Source organism: Nothobranchius furzeri, chromosome 11 (assembly GCF_043380555.1).
Source record: "Nothobranchius furzeri strain GRZ-AD chromosome 11, NfurGRZ-RIMD1, whole genome shotgun sequence".
Lineage (NCBI taxonomy): Eukaryota > Metazoa > Chordata > Actinopteri > Cyprinodontiformes > Nothobranchiidae > Nothobranchius > Nothobranchius furzeri.
Window position 1 is genome coordinate 65,596,891 of NC_091751.1, and position 23,256 is coordinate 65,620,146.

General features: G+C 43.1%; 1 protein-coding gene across 2 annotated transcripts; it reads right to left on the minus strand.

Annotated features, from left to right (window-relative positions):
* Nucleotides 1–5,190: 5,190 nt before the first annotated feature.
* On the minus strand, nucleotides 5,191–21,963 carry exoc3 (exocyst complex component 3). 2 transcript variants are annotated; one of them, XM_015957572.3, is made up of 16 exons: nucleotides 21,943–21,963; nucleotides 21,077–21,280; nucleotides 20,691–20,910; nucleotides 19,928–20,100; nucleotides 18,241–18,453; nucleotides 17,892–18,070; nucleotides 17,620–17,736; nucleotides 16,817–16,934; nucleotides 15,328–15,453; nucleotides 15,034–15,134; nucleotides 13,599–13,709; nucleotides 13,180–13,321; nucleotides 10,334–10,456; nucleotides 9,323–9,484; nucleotides 7,467–7,588; nucleotides 5,191–5,535 (listed from the first exon to the last, which is right to left on the minus strand). In XM_015957572.3, the coding sequence occupies exons 2-16, from the start codon at nucleotides 21,218–21,220 to the stop codon at nucleotides 5,340–5,342; spliced, it is 2,247 nt and encodes a 748-aa protein (XP_015813058.1). In that variant the 5' UTR covers nucleotides 21,221–21,280; nucleotides 21,943–21,963; the 3' UTR covers nucleotides 5,191–5,339. The 2 variants fall into 2 exon arrangements, with proteins under 2 accessions (XP_015813058.1, XP_015813057.1); XM_015957571.3 differs by lacking the exon at nucleotides 21,943–21,963 and adding an exon at nucleotides 21,747–21,893.
* Between the last annotated feature and the right edge of the window lie 1,293 nt (nucleotides 21,964–23,256).

The window sequence follows — 23,256 nt, forward strand, 5'->3', positions numbered from 1 at the left end:
TCTCACTTTTAATCTTTTCTGAAACTGGGCCGACTTAATCCATAACTGAAGATATCAACATAGCTGGATGCAAAGTTTATCGCACAGACCGACCGAACAAATGTGGGGGTGTAGTTATTTATATCAGATCAAGATTGAATGCATCAACAGTCTTGTCTGAAAGTATCTGTAAACAAATGAAGTTTGTGGCTTTAAATGTGGAAATTGCCAAATCACTTTCTATAACTGTTGCTGGGTGCTGTAGGCCTCCATTGGCTTCCAAGGAGGCCCTTAAAGCATCTCTTGTCCAAATTAAATTAGAATGAACTCCTATTGGCTGGTGATGTCAACTGGGACTGGGAAAATGCAGTTTCAGATGAATTCAAACTTTTCTGTAACTCCATAAATCTTAGCCAATTGGTTAACCAACCCACAAGACCCAATCAATCAATCAATCAATCAATCAAAGCTTTATCTATAAAGCGCCTTCCGCCACCCTGTCGGGAAGCCCAAGGCACTGAACATGGTACATGAGAAAAGTTAAGTATGATGAATAAATCGAAAGTAAAAGCAATTCAAATATTACAAAATAAAATAAATAAATAAAAAGGTAAAACATTCTAGAAGACAAATGGGTAAAACAAGGGATAAAGAGACCAATGAAAACAGGGAAATAAAATCAACATAAAAGAGGGCCAAATTCAAACACGTTCAGGGAACGCCAAGCAGAAGAGGAGGGTTTTTAGGCGACTCTTAAAGACTGGCAGAGATGGGGACAGCCTAACTGAGGGTGGCAACTGGTTCCAGAGTGACGGGGCTAGGACTGAGAAAGCCCGGTCCCCGCGAGTACGACACCTAGAACGAGGGACCCAATCTTAAAGAGTCCTGATAAGTCCACCTTGACTTAATTTAACAAATGTCCCTCATAAATTCTCACCTTTAGGTGTTTTCTGCAATGACTTGAGTGATCATCGTGTTGTTGCCACTTGCAGCACAAAAATGCCTAAATCTAAAATTCTAAACCATACTTCATTTACAAGAGAAATCTTAAACAATTCTGTGAACAAGCTTATCATAAAGATTTGTCTTTGGCTAATTGGAGGCAAATAGTTTTGTTACCAGATGCTGAGCTAGCATGGGCATTCTTCAAGGAGACTTTCATAGAAATTGTAAAGCATGCCCCCTTCAGGAAACTCAGAATCAAAGGTGGAGAAAATCCCTGGTTCTCCCCCGAACTGTCAAATATTATCCATCAGCGTAATGTGTGTGTGTGTGTGTGTGTGTGTCTGCTCTGTCTTCTCCATCCCCAGTTAGTCGTGGAGGATGGCTGCTTATACTGAGCCAGGATTCTCTGGAGGTTTCTTCCTGTTAAAAGGGAGTTTTCCTCTCCACTGTCGCTGCATGCTTGCTTAGTATGAGGATGTATAGTCACTGACACTAGTCAGTGACTTGATGCAATTTGCTGGGTTCCTTATATAGGAAACGTTATTTCTGATTGGCTTAATGAACTGTGAATTGGAATGTTTACTATGTGAAGTGCCTTGAGACGACTCTTGTCGTGATTTGGCGCTATATAAATGAACTTGAATTGAATTGAATTAATGTGGCATGGGCCAAAGCCAGAAAAGGTAATAAATGTACAACTCTCATCAAAGAGGCCGAATCAGACCATTACTTATGTCACAACTGAGAACCTAAATAATCCAGATATTTTGGAAAGTGATTAAGTCTTTATCTGTCAACTTAACTTCTCATGCTCTTCCAAAATTTGTCCTAAACAGCTCTGTCCCAGTTTATGGTAAAACTGAGGTTTTAAACAGTTTTAACAAGCATTTGATCTCATCTGGTTCAGTGTCGACTTCTACTGGAACACACTCCTCTGTCCCCCTGCACCGATTCCCAAATGACCCCTGGTGTCTATTTTAACTTTGTTCCGTTTACTGTTGAGCAAGTGCATCGAATTATTAGAACTCTGGATCCCAGAAAACCCTCTGGTCCAGACATGATAGAACTCTAATGGCTGCTGATTTCATAGCAGAGCCTCTTATGGCTCTTTCTAATCTTTCTATCAAAAACAAACAATACCATCAGTTTGTAAGTCTGCTTTCGTGTCTCATTCACTAAAAGGTGGCGACCCAGCTCTATTAACACATTACAGACCAATATCTAATCTGTGTGTCCTGGCAAAACTTCTAGAGACCCTAGAAAGTGAACAATTGAAAGACTTCTTGTAGTCAAATGACCTTCTCTCAAGTCTACAATTAGGTTTCAGAAGAAAGGCTCAGCACCATCACTGCAGCTACAAAGGTGATCAATGACATTCTTGTTTGCTCGTGATAAAAAGCAGTACTGTGCTTCACTTTTTATTGATCTGTAAAAGGCCTTTGACTCTGTAGACCATGCTGTTTTAAAAAAAGCTTCTCTGTTTAGGATTGTCTGAACATGCAATCTCATGGTTCTGTAATGAAAGTAGCAGTGGGCAGCACGGGCAGAATATCTTGCCCTCCAGACAGAACCTGAAGACACCACCAGGCAACGACTTATAAAAGACACACTTTATTGCACAATCAATAATAAAACACCATAAAAGAACCCTGTAATAAAACACTATGGCCCGAGCCCTCTCTCCTAAAACCAACTGTCCAGCATGAGTCACATAAGCAGCGGTACTTAGCTGTCACGGATGGTGTGACCCCCCTCCCCGGGGTCTGAGCTTCCAACGCCGTCCAACGCCGTCCAACGCCGTCCAACGCCCCGGGGTGTAGCTTGCGAGGACGGCGGGTACATCCACAACATAAGTCCACTGCCAGAGTCCGTAGCGGCAGATGTCGGCGTGGCCTTGGCATCACCTATGCCCAGCCCTTGCTGTCTAAAGAAGGCGACCAGCCTTCCCTCCTGACGCTGGAACTCTAAACACCCGTTCAGCTATCTTCGTCGCCGGCAGCCCTAACCGGCTGCGAACGACCCCACCCCCCAAAGTCCGATGCCACAATGACAGGTCGACCACGCTCACCTCTCAGCAGACCTGTCACCTTTTTATCCTCCCTGGCCTCGTTATCCATAACGAGGACCAGCTGGTGTCCAATCACCACACCCTCGGAGCTCGGCAGCTTCCGTCTTCTGTCCATCACAGTTCTCTGACTACTTGAAGGACATAACTCAATGCGTTAAATGTGATGGGTTGTCCTCTGAATTTTTGAGTGTCTACAAGGGAGCACCACAGGGTTCAGTTTTGGAACCCCTCTTGTTCATTATGTATATTAACGACATAGGACAAAACGTGTCGGATGCTAAATTAGCACTTTTACGCCGATGACACAATCATTTACTGTTTTAGAGCATCCCCCACTAAAGCTGTTGAATTAATAACAGAGAGCTTTTAATGAGGTCCAACTAACACTTCTGCAGTTAAAACTGGTCCTCAATGCTGACAAAACTAAGCTAATGTTGTTTTCAAACTCTAAAAAAAGACCTCTAAGTAGTGGTAAGTAAGCGTCCCGAAGCGCAGAAATCTGACTCCGCAGTACAGCCTAACAAAGGTTACACACACAAAACATTTACAACAAAAACAGATACAGGCAGACCTCAAGAGCAGCCATTTGAGGCACTCATCTCAGTTAGACAGAAAAAGATGACCTTCTTTGTCCACCAGTCCACCAGGAGGTTGGGACATTAGTACACCTTCATTTATAAGGCCATGCTTGGATCACTACCCACCTACATCTTGTAACTTAATCTCATGGAGAAGTGTAACTTCTCACAGTCTGCGTGCAAATGACCAATTGTTCCGTTTGCTCGCACCGAACTGACTTTCGTTCACTCTGCTCCTTCTGCATGGAACAAGCTGCAGGAAAACTGGAAATTAATCAAGTTTATCTGCTTGAATACATTTAAAACCAGACTGAGAGCCCTTCAGGCGGATTCCCTGTGTTGTAACTGCCTCCTGTAACTTTGTACATAACATGTCTGTGTAACTGAAACATTTTGTAACTAACTTTTGCTGCTTCTTTACCAGGACTCCCTTGAAAACAAGGTTTTTAATCTCAATGGGATCTTTTCTATTGGGTTCTGTTTCAGAACTGAGTTTCAATAATAACGGTATTATAATTCCTGTATACTCTAATTCCAGTATACAACACTAATAGGTCCTGCAAGGGTTTGCAAAGTGCAGTGAGAGGGAAGGAAAATGGAGATGCACAGATCTTAATATGCTTAAAGGGACTTTTCGGACTTTTGAATTTTTATGCTCGCAATTGCCCCCTCAGGCCAAAAGCGTAACGGCAGCTTCAATAGTAGGCTCGTGCATGAGGCGCACATGCTGTACGTGCACACTCCTTAACGAAAATAACAGCTGAGACAGTCCCATGTGTGTGTGTGGCCCGGAGGACAGAGGACAGGAGAACGCGCAGCTAATTAATTAAATAATTTGGTTCTGTACCTTTCTCTTCAGCACAGCCGACAAAGGTTTATGATGGGTCAGTCCTCCTGCATGCTCAGATCATTCCCTTCCCTTGCTTGAAAAATTGTTCCAAAATGAAAGTTGAACCCACATCTTTTTTATCTGTGAATTCAATGCCGTTCAGCGAGTCTCAAATAAAAATTTGGGCATCTTACTGTAAAAAAAAAAAAAGTACCACAGATGTAAAAAAGAAACTCTAAAATGTTTACACCCAGAATCGAAAGCCAGGTCTTCTGCATGTGAGTCAGTCATCTTACAAGGTGAGCAACACACCAGCAACATTCCTTGTATCTGTAACTTTTATATCCTTGATGACAGCTGAAACGTCAATCCAAAGAACGGTTCGGAGCGAAAATGGCTATTTTGTTGCTAATTTGCAGGAAATATCTAGAAGAAAGTTCTACAGAAAGTAGCTAAGGGTCCTCAGAAATGTAGCTAGCTTTGTCACTAGGCGTTAGGAACAGCGACAAAGTGGCACTGCCTCTCTCTCTGCTGCTAAAGCTACGGATAGCAAATGCTACGGGCGATGCCTGAGCGTGAACGCGCATGAAGCAGCCTGCTCGACCCGAGCATCTCTCTTTTTCTGTGATTTTACAGAAAAACAGGCAATCACAGTAAAAATGCCAGGGCTCATTCTACAGGACCAGGGCATTGCAGGAGAATGTATGAAGAAGACATTTATTATTTCTATACATGTTTTGGCTGTCAAACTTCCATAATGCCCCTTTAAAAAATTACTACAAATACTAAAGTTCATATTTATAAGTCAGATTTTATTGTGTTAATCAAGCAAACATAGGAGAACATCAAAGAATAAACAATAATGAAATGTAAGAAGACAACAGGGCAGTATCAGTCCCAGATGAATCAGTTTTTAGTGAAAATAGTGTCAGATTTTGATTTATTTTAGCAACTTAGCAGTTGCCATGGAGGTCATGGTAGTCATGGTGATGGAGGGAACAGTAATGTCTTTGAATACAGGCTGTGTGGTTCCAGTGTAGGATACTCTGTTTTCACTGAGGGTTCCAATAATCATCTGTCTCATCTCTCTGGTGGCATCACCACGCACAGAAAGCAGCGCCTGGATGTGCTCCTCCCTGTGAGAAAGAGGAAGGAAAAATTTAAGAGCCACAAAAACAATAAAGATTTATATAGTAGTTAACTAATAATGCTAGACGTCACTGTGGTGGTAATCAAGGACTACATGGACAAAGGTGATTTGCTGTGGTGACCACCAAAGAGATAAACCGAAAGAGAGAAGTTTGTTTAAAAGACAGTGTATGAAATTAGTAGTGTTGAATGATGCTCTATCACAGGAAATACCCAGTATGCACACGTTACAAGTGTCTGTTGCACTACCTTTGCTGTTAGGTTTCAAATATGTCCAAACTGCAAACATTTTTGCTCTCCTGAGGCAACACGTTAGCTCCGTATTAGCCTGCTAGCTAACAGTTACATGATGATGTCTGATTTGTTGTCATGCTAACAGCAAACTTTTACAAGCTGATAAATCTGAAAGTACGTGACAGGCATGGTCAAAACACCCATCATTACTTTTCATTTAAATATAAGTACAACATATGTGCGATCCAGGGCGTAAGGCAAAGCGGATTAGAAGATAACTCTTTTAGACCCATTGACTTGCTTTCATTTTTTTCGTTCTTCCAGGGACCCATGAGCCGACCGGAAAGGGAGGAGACTTAGGCTCCCTACTGAGCCTTTTATAACAAGAGTCTGACATCTCAGTCTCATAATTTGCACTCTGTAAAGCCTGATTTATACTTCTCCATCTGCCTCGGTGCGGAGACGCAACGCCATTGTGTCGGTGTAAGGGCTCTCGATGGGCTCACATAGTGGCAAAGACATGCCCACATTTTTAAGCATCTGTCAAAAGTGACGGAGACCAAAAACTTGTGATTGGTCAGGACGCCGCTTCCTGTAAATTTGTCAACAGCTCCATTAAAAAGTAAAAAGATATTTTGCGGCAGACCCAGAACAGATTGAAGAACGCGTCGTGCAAAAAGTCCCAAAATTTGAACGTTTATTCACCCGTGACTGAAGGAGTACATAATACGAAGCAAACGTGAACGGAAATTATGGGAAACGTGGGTTTAGAGGTGGTGACCGCATGAAGAGGTGGAGGAGAATGCAGGACAAATTTGTCCGTGTTGAAAAGTCTGAAATAAATAAAAAAACATTAGTAAATACACTATCGTGGTCCGGATTCACGAGTGTTATGGTGGCAGGATATCGCAGAAAATCACTACGCCCTCTTTTGCCCTGGCAGGGAATTGCTTTGCAACAATTTGCGTGTGAAAACCTTTCTGACACTCCGTGTGCGTCTCTCTGTTGAAGAGCTAATTGAGAAGTGTAAATCAGGCTTAAGCCACATAGAGCCGACATCACTGCCCTGACCAAGTGTGTGACCAACTACATGAACTTCTGTGTGGACAACATCATCCCAACAGAACCATGAGGCAACAAACCATGAATTATCAACTACTTAACAAGAAATAAGTAGTGGACTACTACAGAGCTTCTAGGGCTGATTGGACAAAAAGGATGCTTTAGAGAATGGACTATCCTGATAATCCTTTTCACAAGACAATAATTCAACAAACAGTGTGTTTGGTCAGAAACCAAACAGCACAATTAACTTAAGAGGTCATTTGTTTCTGGTATTGTTTAAAGATTTTTTAAAGGAATTTAGGTTACAATGCCTTGCACGAGTATTTCCTACCTCTTTAAACTTATTTCCAAAAATTCATTCTGATGAGTTCCTTGGTCTTTGTGATGCTAATTGTTTAATAATGTTCTCTAACAAACCAATGAGGCTAGATTACAAATAGGCGAACTCTATTAAATAATTAGGTGACTTCTGAAGGCAAACGATTACACTGAATGTTATTTAGGGGTAATACAGTGGGCTGAATACAAATGCATGACAAACATACAAGTTGTCTTAATGCTGTTGTAGTGGAAACAATGACCTTAACTAGCAGCAGAAAACAGTAGTGACTATACCCACCTGATATCAGGATATTTGGAAACCAGAGTGGTGACCTCTAAGAACAACAGAGTGGGGTCTGTCAGCTTGAACACTTCAGCTATAGCAGAGATGGCCCCACAAAGACGCTCTGTGTCTTCGCCCTGCATAGAAGAATCAAGTTTACCTATTATAGCTACACGTATACAGGTCACTAGATGTGTCCTCAGGACTGCACTTGACCTGCTCAGTCACTGCACTGCTGTGGAATCAAAAACCAACATTAAGACAAACAGAAATGCTCAAACCTCACAACAACACAGTTGGCTGCTTTTATACCAAGCATAATGTTACTGCAATGTCTTATTGTTGATTCAATATATTTAGCAAGATCCACCAGCTTTAGTTTTACAGACCAGAATTGACTAACCCAGTAATGGTTTCCTCAGCGGTGGGAAACAGAGCTAGGGTAGGATCACGTTCCAACAATCTGACTTGGCCGTTGAACCATTTGCTATTATTTCATAGCAAATATCTGCTGTCTGGAGAACAGGCCCACCGTTTTGGGCCTTCATTAAAATTTGGAATAACTTACAAAAAAGACCATTTTCAATTTTTTTTTAAATCAGCCTAATTGAAACTGCATGCCTGTCAGTTGGCCTGGACACGACTATGCACATGTATGTGCCCGTTTGGTAGAATCATGTGTTTTTGTAAGAGATTTCCACCGTGAATGTCACCAATAATGGAGCAAGAACGTTTTCATATGTGTGAAATGATGTGTAGTCTGTTAAGAATGTACTGATTTGTTACATCGTTTGTATGTTTTTGTATACATATGTGTTTGTGTTACTTTATTTATTTATCATTGACTTATTTGATTGTTCATTTATTTTTTCTTTAGATATTTTTTGTTTTTGGCCTATTGATATTACGTTCACATGGAAAACGTGGTTTATGTTATCTTGGCCTTTTATTCTCATTGTAAATTTCTATGGAGGACTTATTTAAATATGGTTAATCTCAAGTGCTTCTCATCATCCCAAAATATAAATGTATAAATAAACAAATAAACAAACATGTGCATTGCATGTTTCTATTAAGTTTTGAAGTTTCTAGTAGACGAATACAACATGAAGGAAGAGGATACTTTAGTCCTGTCAGAGAAGGGCCAAAATTTGACTCTAAAAAATGTATAGGTGCATTCCAAATGATTCAAACATTCTGCCTCATCTCACCTCCATTTACAACACCCAGAGTTGCTATGTAATAGAAAATCAGAAGTGCTGGATGTATTTGGTGCTCAGCTGGCTCCTTTTACTTTTTATTGTGAATGAATGAATAACTACTGCTCTGTTTTAATGATCTTTATTGGAGTAGCTCCCCACAATCGGATCCTGGTCTCTATTGAGCTCATTTCTATTTTACACAGCCATTCATTTCAAATCTGTCAATCACATTTTTTCACAAAACAAAATTAGAGCATAGCCTACATGCAACAACCTGAGCTTACAGCGTCACTGATCTGATGTTGACCATTTATTGTTTTTTTTCTACAGCTTTTCCTATCTCTGAAGTTGTTTTTTTTTCTGAGTCCTTAGCTGGACATGATCTAACCCTACCCTAAACCTTAGAAGCACAAGAGAATAGGTCTGGTCCTTAAACTCAAAAAGCATGAACAAAAGTTGCAGGTTCAGGGTTGATGAACACAGTTTTCCTTTCCCTAGAGGTGGTTTTTCTAGACTTTCTAGATCTGAATGTCTTCTTCAACAGCACACCAGCCACCTTACTCCCATATTTAATATATTCAAATCTCATCTATAGCAGCAGATTTAACCACAGGGCACGCACAGCCACATGTACTATGGAACAACAAACAGCAGCAGGTAAAAACTCACCGCTGCCAGTTTCTTGAAGAGGAATTTGAACTGATCAGCTTCTTTGATCATCCTTTCGGCTCCTTCTTTCCTCTCATCGGCATTTTTAAAAGTGATTCTCTTCTGCATGACTGCTTTGATGTACTCTACCACCACCCTACGATGGGCCTCGTTGGTCATCTCCTACACAGAACACAGTCCAGCAGGTTAGTTCTATCTAGGGGTGCAACGGATCATCCCTGATCCGCACGAATCTCACTCCACGGTTCGGCATGCACATGGTCCGAGGAGACACGTGAAGGGCCGAGGAGCCACCTGTTCAATCCAAACAAGAAAGCACAGCGGTGGTCATGGCGGAGGAGAAGAGGTGCTTGAAAAACCACCTGCATCGTCTCATGTATGAAAGCATTTTGGTTTCCCTGTAAAAAACGATGATGATGCAAACTGCATAAACGAACACACACGCACATGCCTCCAGTCTGACAGCGCAGCGCAGACGTACCTCCAATTGCTGTGAAACAGAAGGGGGGGGGGGGGGGCATGCAAAATGCTGGGCCAATTATTACATTAACGAGGTTGGACCTATAAATATCTGTAAAAGACGAGGAAAGAATACAAATAGTGCTTCAAAAGGGTGAGGGAATTAGTGAAAGCAGGAAACGCAGGGAATGGGCGTGTCTTAAATGGCAAGCTGTTTTGACATTTAATCAGCAATCTGACCTCTCTGTAATTCCTATTTTTATAGCAGGTTGCAAATTGAGCAGAAAAATGTTGCACAAGTGTTCTAATAAATAAAGAGAGACGAGCTATTTGTCTTTTCTTTTTCTTTCTGCTGATCTGAAAACTGATCCAATCCGTGACTGAAAACCGTGATGTGACCTAAACTGAGTTTTTTGATCCACTGCACCACCGTCACACCTACAGAAATGGGTTTGGTTGGTCAAATGTCAGAGGGAATAAACATTTCACATAAAACAGTTGAAAAATCTCTTTTGAATGTTTCTTGCAGATAGTGATTCTGTCTCGTCTCACCTGATTGAACGGTTTTTTAATTTTGTTGAAGTCATTGAAGTAGTCCTCCACTGTGACGCAGATAGTATCAACTGCATGAGAACCCGTCAGCCACTTCCTGGTCAACAGTTCGCTCAGGTGATGCTGTTGGAAACATTATCAAAATTCATCAGAAAAGGAAACTAGAAAGGAAACTGAAGGCTTCAATATCGGCATCGTATCGGAAGTGAAAAAGTTGTGTCGGGACATCCCTACCTACTGGTTACTCGTATATTGCAGCGTTCGGACGTGTTGTATTAATTTCGGGGGGACACACACAAATGACGCTTTAAATCAACGCGAGTAACACGTGGCAGCCATTTTAAACACACGTTTGCATTGTCAAACAGCAAGTATCTAATGGCCCTTAGTGTCTACAGAAGTGATTCATCACTAAATTAAACAAACCAGTTGTCTTCATGATCTAAAACATGCAGGAAACGTGCTGGAGCCAGACTGCAGCGCCAGGTGTGTCAGCTAACATTTTTCCCGCCAGCAACAACAGACAGCTACAGCTACAGCTTATAAGTCTAATCCTCCCATATTCCAGTCAGAATTGACAAAGCTCCTTAAATGAGAAGCAAAACGTCATCAAGAAACCAAAGAAGTCCAGTTGCCATCATCGGAACGCTTTGAACCTGTTGAACAAAGATTTTTGATTCCAGACCTGCGTATTAAAAGAAAGCAGTTCTGGATTACCTCTCGATCTGTGTGTTAATAAAACCAGGCTGGGAGGTCAAAGAAAGGCTGTGTGTGGGTGAATGTGTGTGTGTGATTTGACTCCTGATCTCCTAATGTCGTAAATAATGGATGTGCTTCACGACTCTGCTGTTTTTGGTGAATATATGTTGTGGCTTTAGCCTTTTACTGACCTCTGTGGGGTTAGTCCAGAATGCAATAAAGATTCAGGGTAGACGCTGCGTCTGGGATATGCTTATGGTTGGCTTAAGCAGACCCCTGGAGAAGACAAGGAAGGCTCGCCTCGCCCTGTCGATTGATGACCACAAGCCTGAAGAACACCAAGCAAGAGACGCTGGGAGGAGTCACAAGGCTGAGCAGAGTGCTTCCTGAAGCGGGAGTTGTCATGGAGACGAAGAGGAGACAAGAAGGAGGGGGAAGTAAAGTAATAAAAAGGGGGGCCCAGGAGAGTTCTGAGTTCTGGGAGAGTTCTGTACGAGTTCGGTGGAGCTCTGTGTTTTTTCTTACCCGCTGCGTTGGGGTGATTCTGTTTGGATTCATCTTTTTTCATCCTATTAAATAAAAACCTTGGTTTCTTACTGTAAGAAACTTAAAAGGATTTTGGGTGCCTGGGGTCTCCGTTGGTGTCGTGTAACCAAAAAGGTGAGATGCTGGTTACTTGTTATCCCACTCCAAGAGGTTTAGGCCAGTCATTTTAGAGTCATTAACCTGAGCAATACATGAGCTGCAGGTGACTAAAAGATGTGTTTGGGTTTGAACCGAGTCTTCCTTTCAGCTGCAAGCAGTCTGTTGGCTGGGATCAGAGTCTAGGTCAGGGGTGTCAAACATGCGGCCCGCGGGCCGGATCTGGCCCGCAAGCGGGTTAAATCCGGCCCATGAGATGGTTGTGTAAACTTTATTTTCATACTTTACAATGTAGAGTGAAAATAAACTTATCTTTGTGAGCAAGTTTCCTCTGTAATGAGTATAAATAAAACAAAGCTGCGCTCAAGGCTCACACAAGAACTTGAATCACTTCCTGAAGTTGGCCGCCACTCAGGATGTGACTTCTGATGTTGATGTGCTGGTGAAGCTAAAAGATGTAAAGTAAAATGAGTCAAATATACTTTAAGTGCTGCATGAAACTCATCTAGCCATGTGATCTGTAAGCTCTTTGAATCACTAAGGAATTTTTTTTTAATTTTATTGATTATTTTTTTCAAATTTTCAAGTACACTTCAGGTGTTGTACTTGTACTACACTGTCCTCAGGCTCCAGCCTCGTTTTATATTGATTGTATTAAAACAAAGAAAACAAAGAAAACAATCTGAAGTTTTTTTTTTTATTTACCGGTCCGGCCCACTTGGGACTAGATTTCCCTCAATGTGGCCCCTGAGCTAAAATGAGTTTGACACCCCTGGTCTAGGTTAATGGTGATCGCTGATCAGCTCCTATAGTGTGCAGGCAGTCATAGAGAGCGACTGAATATCACGCCCACGCATAAATAGAAATACAAGTCAACCCTGAGACGTAACATCTGTTAAAGAGTCAGCTAGTGTGGGAAGATGGCTTGTGACAGAACCCCAACGTACAGGCACCAAGATGGAGGGCAACAAGTATGCCCACCCCTGCTGGGCGCCTCTCAGTGGGAGCAACTCCAGAGTGGTAGAAAGTCCAACCTCTCTCGAGGAAACCAGAGCCAGAGCCACACGTTGAGGTAAGTTTAACTACATCTAACTGGAACTTCTCAACCTCACACACCAACTCCGGCTCTTTCCCCACCAGACAGGCGACATGTATCGAGAGCTAGCTTTTATAGCTGAGGATCAGACCACCAAGGTCCCTGCCTTCTGCTACCACCCGACACACAATGTACCAAACCTCTTTGGCCCCTCCCACGATTGGTGAGCTCAGGGGAAGGGGGACATACGTCTCCTCTTCAGGCTGTGCCCCGCCGGGCTCCATGGGTAAAGTCCCGGCCATCAGGCACTTTCTAAAGTTCCCCAACTCCAGAGGGGGGCCCTGGTGACCCACGTACGGGCGACGCAAAATCACTCCCAACTCCCTCAGAGGCCTTTTTTTTTTTTTTACAAAACACTACAGGAAATAAAGTCCTGAAAAAAAAGTTGGACATAATTGAGTTGTGTTACCTCCAGATCCAGGAAGACTTCGTCTAACAGGAACTGGCAGCCCTCCTTGGCCACCTCACCTAGTGTCCTGTCAATAGCAGCGTCGCTGTCGCTGAGCTCCGAGGACCGGGAATACTTCCTCTTCAGACTGCTGATGGACTCTCTGAATAAAAACACGCAACAAAACAATCACCACACCTCTACCTGGATCTGATAGAAGCAGCAACACTAAAGCCAAGGCGGCAAACTCAAGGCAAGGTTGCTAATCAGCACAAAGCTTTACTTTCACCTGTAACGTTCTAACTCATTTACACCTGCCCCCCAAAAGACTCTATGTCTCCTTCATGGTCCCAGAAATACACCAGTCTGTCCAACCTAACGCAACTGGAGATAACATCCTGGTAAACCCAAGGCACTAGAAGGTGTAAATAAGAACTTACTTGAATGTCTGGCAGTTGTTGATGATGGCTATCATGTACTGTACATAACACTGAGGCAGCTGTCTGTCTTTCAGGTGCTCCTCCTTGTAGGCAACAGCTTCCTCCCGATATCTGCAAGCACACACACACACACACACACACACACACACACACACACAATCGTGGCTTGTAAATCATCTTCTCAAACCCCAAACTGAGTCTCGATGGATGTCTGCTCATACTGAGCCAGGATCTGCTGGAGTTTTCCTCTGCACTGTCGCTACATGCTACCTTAGCATGGGGATTGCTGTAAACTAAAGTCTCTGACACAACAAGTCAGTGACTCGATGCAATCTGCTGTGTTTCCTTACGAAACTTAACTTGGTGCACTGATAAGGGATGTTCAGTTGGAATGTTTACTTTGTTAAGTGCCTTGAGACGACTCTTGTTGTGATTTGGCACTACGTAAATAAACGGAACCAAAATCGACTTTATCTTGGGCTTGTTTTATCTCCGGTTCTATTCTTCTGAACATGTCCGACGTGTTGGCTGAAGAAGAATAGAACCGGAGATAAAACAAGTTCTGGTTCGGAGCAAGAGTTTAAAAAGAAGTTAGCGAGATCCAGCATTTATTTTGGTAACCAACTTCCGCTTATTGGCAAGCGAATTAGCATATTGGCTAAATGTTTAAGTACCAGCTAAATATTTATTTTCCACAATGTTATTTAGCTCCACACTATATTTTATATTTTTGGGTCAGACTTAAATATTTATTTCCCAAATATTGATTTTGCAAACTAAATGTTTAGCTCCAAAATAAATATTTAGCTGGGATCTAAATATTTATTTCGGAAAATAAATATTTAATTTACAAATTAAATATTTAGTTCCAAAATAAATATTTAATTAGTAAATTAAATATTTAGTGAATTAAATAATTATTTTACAAACTAAATATTTAGATCAGACCTAAATATTTAGTTTGCAAAATAAATATTTAACTACAAATTAAATATTTAGCTTGCTAACTAAATATTTATTTGGAAACTTTAACATTTATAAATGTATGAATAACATGATGAAAATATGACTTCGAAAAAGTGAACTCCCAATTTTTTCTCTTATGATATGCTAAATAACCAAAAATATTGCTGTTAGATTGTGACTGTTAGACTTTACAAATGGCATCCCATAGCATTTGCGTCATCAAACAGCAAGTATATAACAGCCCTTAGTCATTCACCCATTCACACACTGAAGATAATGAGCTACAATGTAGCCACAGCAGCCCAGGGGCTCACTGACTCATTTCCTCAATCCATCTCTGAGTTGGAGGACATTCAATAACTGATTGTGTTTTACCAAACTAATTCAATTGGACTTAATTTACAAATGAATGAATTCTGAATGAATGAGGGGCGAAGACCAAAGTCTCAAGATGTATAAGAACAAATACCTGACGAGGAAAGAGTGCATCTGCTTCAGGCAAAGCTTTAGAACCTGTTCTTTGAAGTCTCCATCGATCTGTGCAGCTACCTGAAGATTTTGTTCAAACATCTAGAAAAGAGTTGATGGACCACAGGGAGGGAGGGAGGGGAGAGAGAGAGGAAAGACCAATCATGGGGAAGACAAACTGACATTACTGCATGCAAATTCCTTGGTTCTGAGCCAAACTAACAACAGACACCCTGCAGGTTCAGTTAATCAGGGTTCTGCAGCTAAGTCGAGAGAACAGAACTTTGTGTTTCACCTGAAAGACGATGGCTGGCAGCGTGGTCTGGTAGAACCCATCCTGGTCTGCCTCAGGCTCGCTTTCCTTCTGCCAGTCCTTCTTATCCGTCTCCAGGGCCTTCCTCAGCCAGCCTGTTATATTAGACTGGAAACAAGCAATCCATCAAACGCACGCGCACACACACACACACACTGAGCGCCTTGTACGGCTGCTCTCGTGGCCCGCCTGTATCTGTTTTTGTTCTCCATGTCTGTGTCTAACCTTGGCCTGTGCTCTGGGACGCTGGGGCAACAACAATAAAGATGATCTTGGCTCTGATATTACTGAAGCATTCGGGGGTTCTTGCAGAAAATACTTTTACAGACCCCAGAATTAAACTTCAGCATTAACTTTGATGGTTCATCGATGCATACTGGGAGGCCTCACAACGGCCCGGCGTCACCGTCGACAGTGACCTTGATCTAGCATAAATAAACGCCGAACCTCGGTTCTGGTCTTTAAAATCACTGATCTGTGGGTCCTCGGGTCAAATAAAACCAGTTTAGTGTTTTCACAGCAAAGCCGGGCGGACACTGTGTGACTTTTTCACTTTTTTTGAGCCGATTTTCCAGTCGTGCGAGAATCCACGAGATCGGGGCGAGTTTTGCGCCGAGCGTCGTGTAGTGTACAGGGGGTTTCGAGAGGCCATTAACACCACGTGACCAGCTACCGATCAGCAATCGTGAGCTCGCACGGACTTCTGGCGTGTTTGATATTTCGCTCGTCCCTCGTGAGGGTATCGCACTGTTGAAGCGGCGCTGCGAGCGGCTGCGACCCAAAAGTACCAGAACCGCCCACGACGCATGCGCAGTCATGCATCAACACCGCTCGCCCGCTATTTTCCTAACAACACACGTTGTTCGTTTTTATTTCTACGTGTTTTTTACTCACAAAGATTGTCAAGAAAGCGTGTTTGTCGTGTTCATGTCAAATTAAACTGATCACAAAACACAGATTTACTTTCTTTATTTCGTTTTCCTCATCCAACCCCCATAAATCCCTGTGTGTCCCCCTGCAGCACTCCCGAAGGACAACAGGCAAGACAAAAAAAGTCTGACGTGTTGAATAAAAACTGCTATTTTTAGCATATTTTTAGGGCCGACGTGTTGCTACCAGACGTACAGTGTGAGCGCATGACTCGTGAGATCTGCCCTGCGAGGAAGTCGTACCGTTTGAGCTGAAGCTGAGTGCTACGAGTGAAAAAGTCTCACAGTGTCCGCCCGGCTTAAGAGACCAACTCTCATACTTCTGAGGAGTAAATATGCGAGTCGAGCAAACTCTGAATCAAATAAACGTAGTTGTGTGGGTCAGCTCTCGGTGTGCGGACTCAACCCTGAGGAGCTGAATTAGAAAGTTTAAGTCTAAGGTTGTTTTGTTTCTCTGTATCAGATTTGTTTATTTATGATTTCTCTCATGTTTTTTTTTAATATTTAAGCTATTACCCATCCACCCATGGTGTGGCACTCACGGTAAAAGTCTTCACATATTTGCTGAGAAGTTCATTCACCACATCCTGCGGCAGCAACGGCTCCAGCTGATTTATGTCACACTCCGAACTGAGATCTGGATGGCCCATCATCTCAACACTGCAACACACACACGGCTGTTACATGCGCCGCAAGAACCCACTCACACACACACAACCCACCCCTGCAACATTCTTTAAAGAGCAAGTCACCCCCAAATCACATTTTTTTTGCTGATAAACTATATAAAGGAGTGTCTAATCATGCTACAGACACGTGTAGTCAATAATTTGGCAGTTCAGTGCATCTTGGTTAAAATTCAAATATTCTGCCTAAAATTGTCAGTGTTGCGCCGTCGTCAGGGAAAAATTCTGCACTGTATTTGAATTTAAATCTGCCACCGCTATTGGCTAAGAGGTATGCTATGATGTCATCTGGTACATTATGATGTCAAAATGCCATTGTGAGCCTGTGTGTGTGTATTTGTTAGCGGCTCCGCCCTCTTGGTCTGCCAAGCAACAGCATTTGTTGCATTTTTCAAACATGAAGTGGAAGTGAAGTAAGTTTCTTGTAGGGGGTGACTTGCTCTTTAAAGCCAGGGAAAACCCCGGATGTCTGAAACAGATGACACAGCAGATCCGGGGTCAGTCAAAGGGACTACCACAAACCGCAGCTTTGACAATCACGTGATCATCGCTGCGTTTGATCTCGATGGGAAAACGATAAATCGTTCAGCCCTGAACAAACGTTCGTCACAGCGAAGTTTGTGACAGCGGTGAAGCTGGACTAGTCCTAACAAACACACCTTTTGTACGTGTTGAGGACCCAGGTGAGAAGCGACACAATCTCATTGGCCTCCAACTCTTCTGAGGCCAGCTCCTTCACACGGCTGGACACGGCATTATGATAGAGGCTGAAGAACCTGGAACACACACACACACACATACACACACTCGTGGTAGCCTTCTACTGAACATCTGTTCCTCCTGAACCCTACGGAGACATTTCCTAGTTCACCTCTAAAACCCGGTCTGCTGTCGGGGATGCTGCGCTTACATGCACTGGTGAATCGGTTACCTGTTGAAGGTGTTGTAGTGTGGCGGGAAGCACTGCACCATCAGGTTTTGGACAACAATAAGGTCGTCCAGAACATATTTTCTTGTTATTTCCAACAGACGGACGAGCCACATTTTATCAGCCTCTCTGGTCACCGCCTGGGTGCCTTCAATGCGTGTGCCGACTGTCCCCTCCAGCACCTGCACCAAAAACCCACTCGGGTCAAATGTAGAGAAATCCACCAGCAGGAGACAGAACAGCATGATGCTTCGGTAAAACTCTACATCCGGGTTCTTCTGTGATGTAAATGAGAGAGAGAGCAGAACATCAAAGCCTAGAGTCCTGCACAGAAAGGTTTATGACCTCTGACCTCAAACATTTTGTCCTTCCAGCGTTTAGGCCTCCCAGGAGGAATAAAGCCAGACTGCTTCTTTCGGTCGACCATTCGACGATCGATCTTCTCCTCCCGCTCGATGATGCGAACTACAGACACCAACATGGTGGGGTCGCGGCGAACCGTGACCATGGACCTTTGGAGGACCATCCATAACTGCTTGGCCAGTTCATCAGACAATCCTTGAACCTTTGGAGAAAAAAAACAAAACAAAATATTTTCAAGGTTGAAAACAAAACATGTTTACAGAAATGATTTGGGTTGGAGCTAATTAGAAGCAGGGATCAGGGATACCTAAACGTTGTTGATGTTCATGGAGTAGGATGAGGGTTCAGATTAGGATTAGGGTCAAGTGTTTAGGAGCCTATGATGATATTGTTTATTTCTTTGCACGTCGTCATTCTCATACCAAGTACACATGTTCTGATGTTTATTATACGTTTACTTTCCGTACACACACGTCAACTGTCTCCTGCACAAACCCCCCAAAACAAACTCCTTGTGGGTGTGACCCGAACCATCCCATATTTGTATTGCACGTTTAAACACAGCATGGGAGCTGACCAGAGCGCTGTACAGCAAAACATACAAACAACAAAACAACTGACTCAGCAATAAACCCGATTGCGATCGTGACGTTTCTTCTATTTTGTGACCATCTTTCCACAAAGACAACCTGAGAGACGACGCAGGACAAGTCCTCCCCACACAGCTGGGCTATCGTGTTCTCATTGGCTGTAAGGTCCCACTCATTCTATGGCTCTCTCTTATATTTTTCAGCACGACCTGGCACCTGCTCACAGTGCCAAAACCACTAGTAAATGGTTTACTGACCATGGTATTATGGTGCTCATCTGGCCTGCCAACTCTCCTGACCTGAACCCCGTAGAGAATCTGTGTGATATTGTGAAGAGAAAGTTGAGAGACACAAGACCCAACACTCTGGATGAGCTTAAGCCGCTATCGAAGCATCCTGGGCCTCCATAACACCTCAGCAGTGCCACAGGCTGGTCGCCTCCATGCCACGCTGCACTGAAGCAGTCATTTCTGCAAAAGGACTCCCGACCAAGTATTGAGTACATAACTGAACATAATTATTTGAAGTTTGACTTTTTTTGTATAAAAAACACTTTTCTTTTATGGTTCGGATAAAATATGCTAGGAGATAGGAGTTCTGGGTTTTCATGAGCTGTACGCCAAAATCATCAATATTAGAAACAATAAAAGGCTTGAACTACTTCAGTTGTGTGTAATGAATCTAATATATATGAAAGTCCAATGTTTATTAGTACATTACAGACAATAATGTACTTTATCACAATATGCTAATTTTTTAGAAGGACCTGTATAATAAAACATTTAAAAAAAAATCCTAAACTTCCAATAATATTTGAGATGTGTGTTTTATTACTGCTGATAATGATAACCCCAGCAGGAGGCTGAGGGCTGAATCAGATGCTGCTGTCACCTTAACAGAAAGCAGCAGTTACAGAAGATGAATGAATGAATTCTTTGAGATTTTAAGCGACTCCGCACGTTTCTGTTGACCATCATTACACCAGGATCAGGTGTTACTTTTTGTTTGAATTTAAACAGCTGATCTGAAAGCTTCAGATTTCCAGAGATGACCCGAGGAACTGTTGATGGGATCAACTGAACTTACATCTTCAAAATAGATGGAGATGAGGTGCATGTCGCTGGTGTTCTTGCTGTCCATACGGTACTGCTCGTACATGAGGTCGTCCCGCGAACACTCCAGCTCCATGAGCTTCCTGTGGGCCTGCAGCAGCTCCCCCTGTTCTATCAGCTGCTGGGTCTCCACCACGATCTCCGGGACTGGTGACACGACAAAAACATCAGATCAAGAGATCCACCAATACAAATGCTCAGTTCCAGTTTAAAGTCCAGCTGCTGCATTCTGGACAATGTGTGTGTGATGCAGAGATGATTTATGTAGACCAGTGGTGTGCAGTCTGGGCCAGCATCACCAGTGTAAATCTCGGCTGAAGACTCACTTGTACCGATTGGTTTTTGGACAATGACTCTTAATGTGCTTTTATTGTGTTTTACTGATTGTTCTTGTCTGTATTGTGATGTTGTTTTTTGATTGTTTTGTGCAGCACTTTGGTCGACTCACATGTCGTTTTTGAAACGTGCCTTAGAAATAAAGGTGGTATGGTACACCTACAACTTAAATGATATTTGTTCTATGAAATTTAATGGAATTACTTTCTTTTGTTTTTATTTTCTCATTTTAGGAATGTTTCTTATGGCTGCTACATGTCTGTGGATTTTCACTGTTCCATCCAATCAGATTTCATCTTCTATTGTTGCTAGGGGGGGTCTAATCAAAGCGGCTCATTTGGCTCTCCTGCGTTGTTTGGGGCTGCGGAGGTTGGGGGTGGGTGTGATTGGACCAGACTCACCAGAGAAGATGTTTTTGAGGTTCTCCACAGCAGAGGCCAGCTGACTGTGTTGAACTACAGCATCCTTGACATCTTTTAGGTTCTCGATAGTGTTGATGCTTTGTCTCCAGTCTTTGCTCACATCAGCCAGTGAACTCTGGATGTCCTTGACATCCAGCAGGGCACTGTGCAGCTGGGTCAGTCCTGTTCGAACGCCGTCCAGCTGAGACTGGATTGCTGCCTGGAGGACATCACACACAATCCCTAAACTTGTCACTCACTTGCTTCCTGACTGCAGCACATGATTAAGTAGAACAACACCTCTGAACACAGTAAATACTGGTTCTCCAGAGCACATCAAGCCCCGCCCCCTCCATCTCAACAGCACCTGTCTGTGGACTGGTTACCTTCAGCCTGGCTTCCACGGAGGCCTTCTTACGGGCTTCTCTCCTCCGGTACTGCTCCACTTTATCCAGCTGGTCTGACCTCTGCAGCATCCCAGCAACACGCTGCACTGCAGTGGCTACAGCCTCCCGACTCGTCTCTTCCATGTTGTCCTTAAGCTGGACCAGCTCTGTGGGACTAGCTCTGGGGACTCAATGAGAGTCCTCCTGAAATAGGAGAGAACAGCACATCACTCGGGCTGATGGAAGGGACAGTGGACACAGCAGTCTAACAGCGGGGACAGTGGACACAGCAGTCTAACAGCGGGGACAGTGGACACAGCAGTCTAACAGCGGGGACAGTGGACACAGCAGTCTAACAGCGGGGACAGTGGACACAGCAGTCTAACAGCTGGGACAGTGGACACAATGGTGGACACAAAGGTTTTTGCTGAGGACCAAGATAGCCAGCAGCGACCGGAGCTTTAGGGTCCCTTCTGGATGTGTTAGCTACCACCTTCAGGACCAACATCAGCTTGGAAAACACTTCCATAGAACGCATTCGGTACCGGAACCATAGCAGTTCCTCTCGGTTGTCATTAGCACCGCTATGCTAACCACGGACGGTGAAATGTTTAGGATATTTCGGGTTTATTAAAACAAAACGTCATTAACAATCGAGACAAACTCCTACCTTTAGACGTTCAGGAAAGAACGACGAGACAACAGATACAATTAAAGTTCAAAATCGATAAAGCTAGACAGCCGTTTTGATGTTTACGTTCCACTTCCTGCTTTTGGCTCCGCCCACCAAGGGCTAGATTCTTCTTCTTCTTCTATCGTTTTATGGCGGTTAACAAGCAACTTTTAGGTTTATTACCGCCACCTACCGACCTGAAGTGTGGACTCCTCCACATTTCCCTGACGTCCAACTGGCACCCCCCCTTCCCAGCTGTGGTCCCACCAGACTTTCCCATATCCCCGACACCTCACCGGCACGTGCTCAACTTTGTCCCTGCAACGGTCACACCTCCAAGGGCCAGATTCTCCTTCTCCTTCTCGTTTAACGGCAGCCACCTCCATTGCCTGAAGGTAAATAGCGCCATCTAGCAGTCGGTGTCCTGTATGAGACGTCCATCACCGCCCCGAGGACACATCCTCTACATGACCCAACAAAAGTAACTGGGAAGACAGCAAAACAATAACAGAATAGCTTTGGACCAGGATTTCACCTTAATAGGTGGCATACATTAATTACTATGTTTTATTTTTAACAGTTTGATTCCGGGGTGCTTGTTTTCAACCTTTCTTTGTTTTTCTTGTAAAACCAAGTTTAATCCTTTATTAAACATGTATCCCTATTTTTAATAGTCGTTTCAATGATTGGATGAAATTTCTTCTCTAATATTTCCTTCACCATTTTGTCCACTTATTTTCCCACAATAACTATCCATTTCATCCTACACTGTTTTTTTTTTTTTTTTTTTGCAGCCTGACACACTCAGCATCATGAAACGACAGGAGGAGGAGGAGGAGGTGAGAGGTCACAGGAGGGCAATATTTCAAATATCATAGCTGGTGAAACTGGAAAAATAAGACTATGGTGTAAAAGTCTCTTTATTTCAGTAATCCATTTTAGACTGAGAGGCAATCTAAAGGCTCTCTGCAGGGGTTCTGGATTCAACAGCTGATTAGAGCGTGACACTTTGAGTCTAGAATATCGAACCTTTTCACAACATTCTGATTGATTGAGATTTTAAATGTGGGGCTTTCATAAGTCATTATCACAGTTGTAGGTTTGAAATATCTTGGTTTGCATGATGGGGAAACGTACGCGGATCAGGAGGGTGAGTAACTAAAAGGTCCACTAGTGACAAACGGGACATTCCACAGAAGATTCCCCAGGGTTGATGGGAGTTGTGATGGTCTGAGTCTGACGTCCAGGCCCTTTGTAGTCCAGAGGTTTCAGAGGAGGTCCGTCAGACTTTCTGGAGCGAATAAAATAATAGAACCACAGAAATGAAGGAATTTAAACAAAAATCATCTTCATTTTTAACCGCAGTTTATTTTCTTCTTGGCCGTCAAGGCCACTAGCCTTGTGTTCTTGTTTTTTCCTTTGTCAGCTTATCTACAGGTTGTGTTGCAGAGGTTGTTAACAGTGTTACTTCTCCTCCTGCTGGCTGAGCCAGGTCAGCTCTACTCAC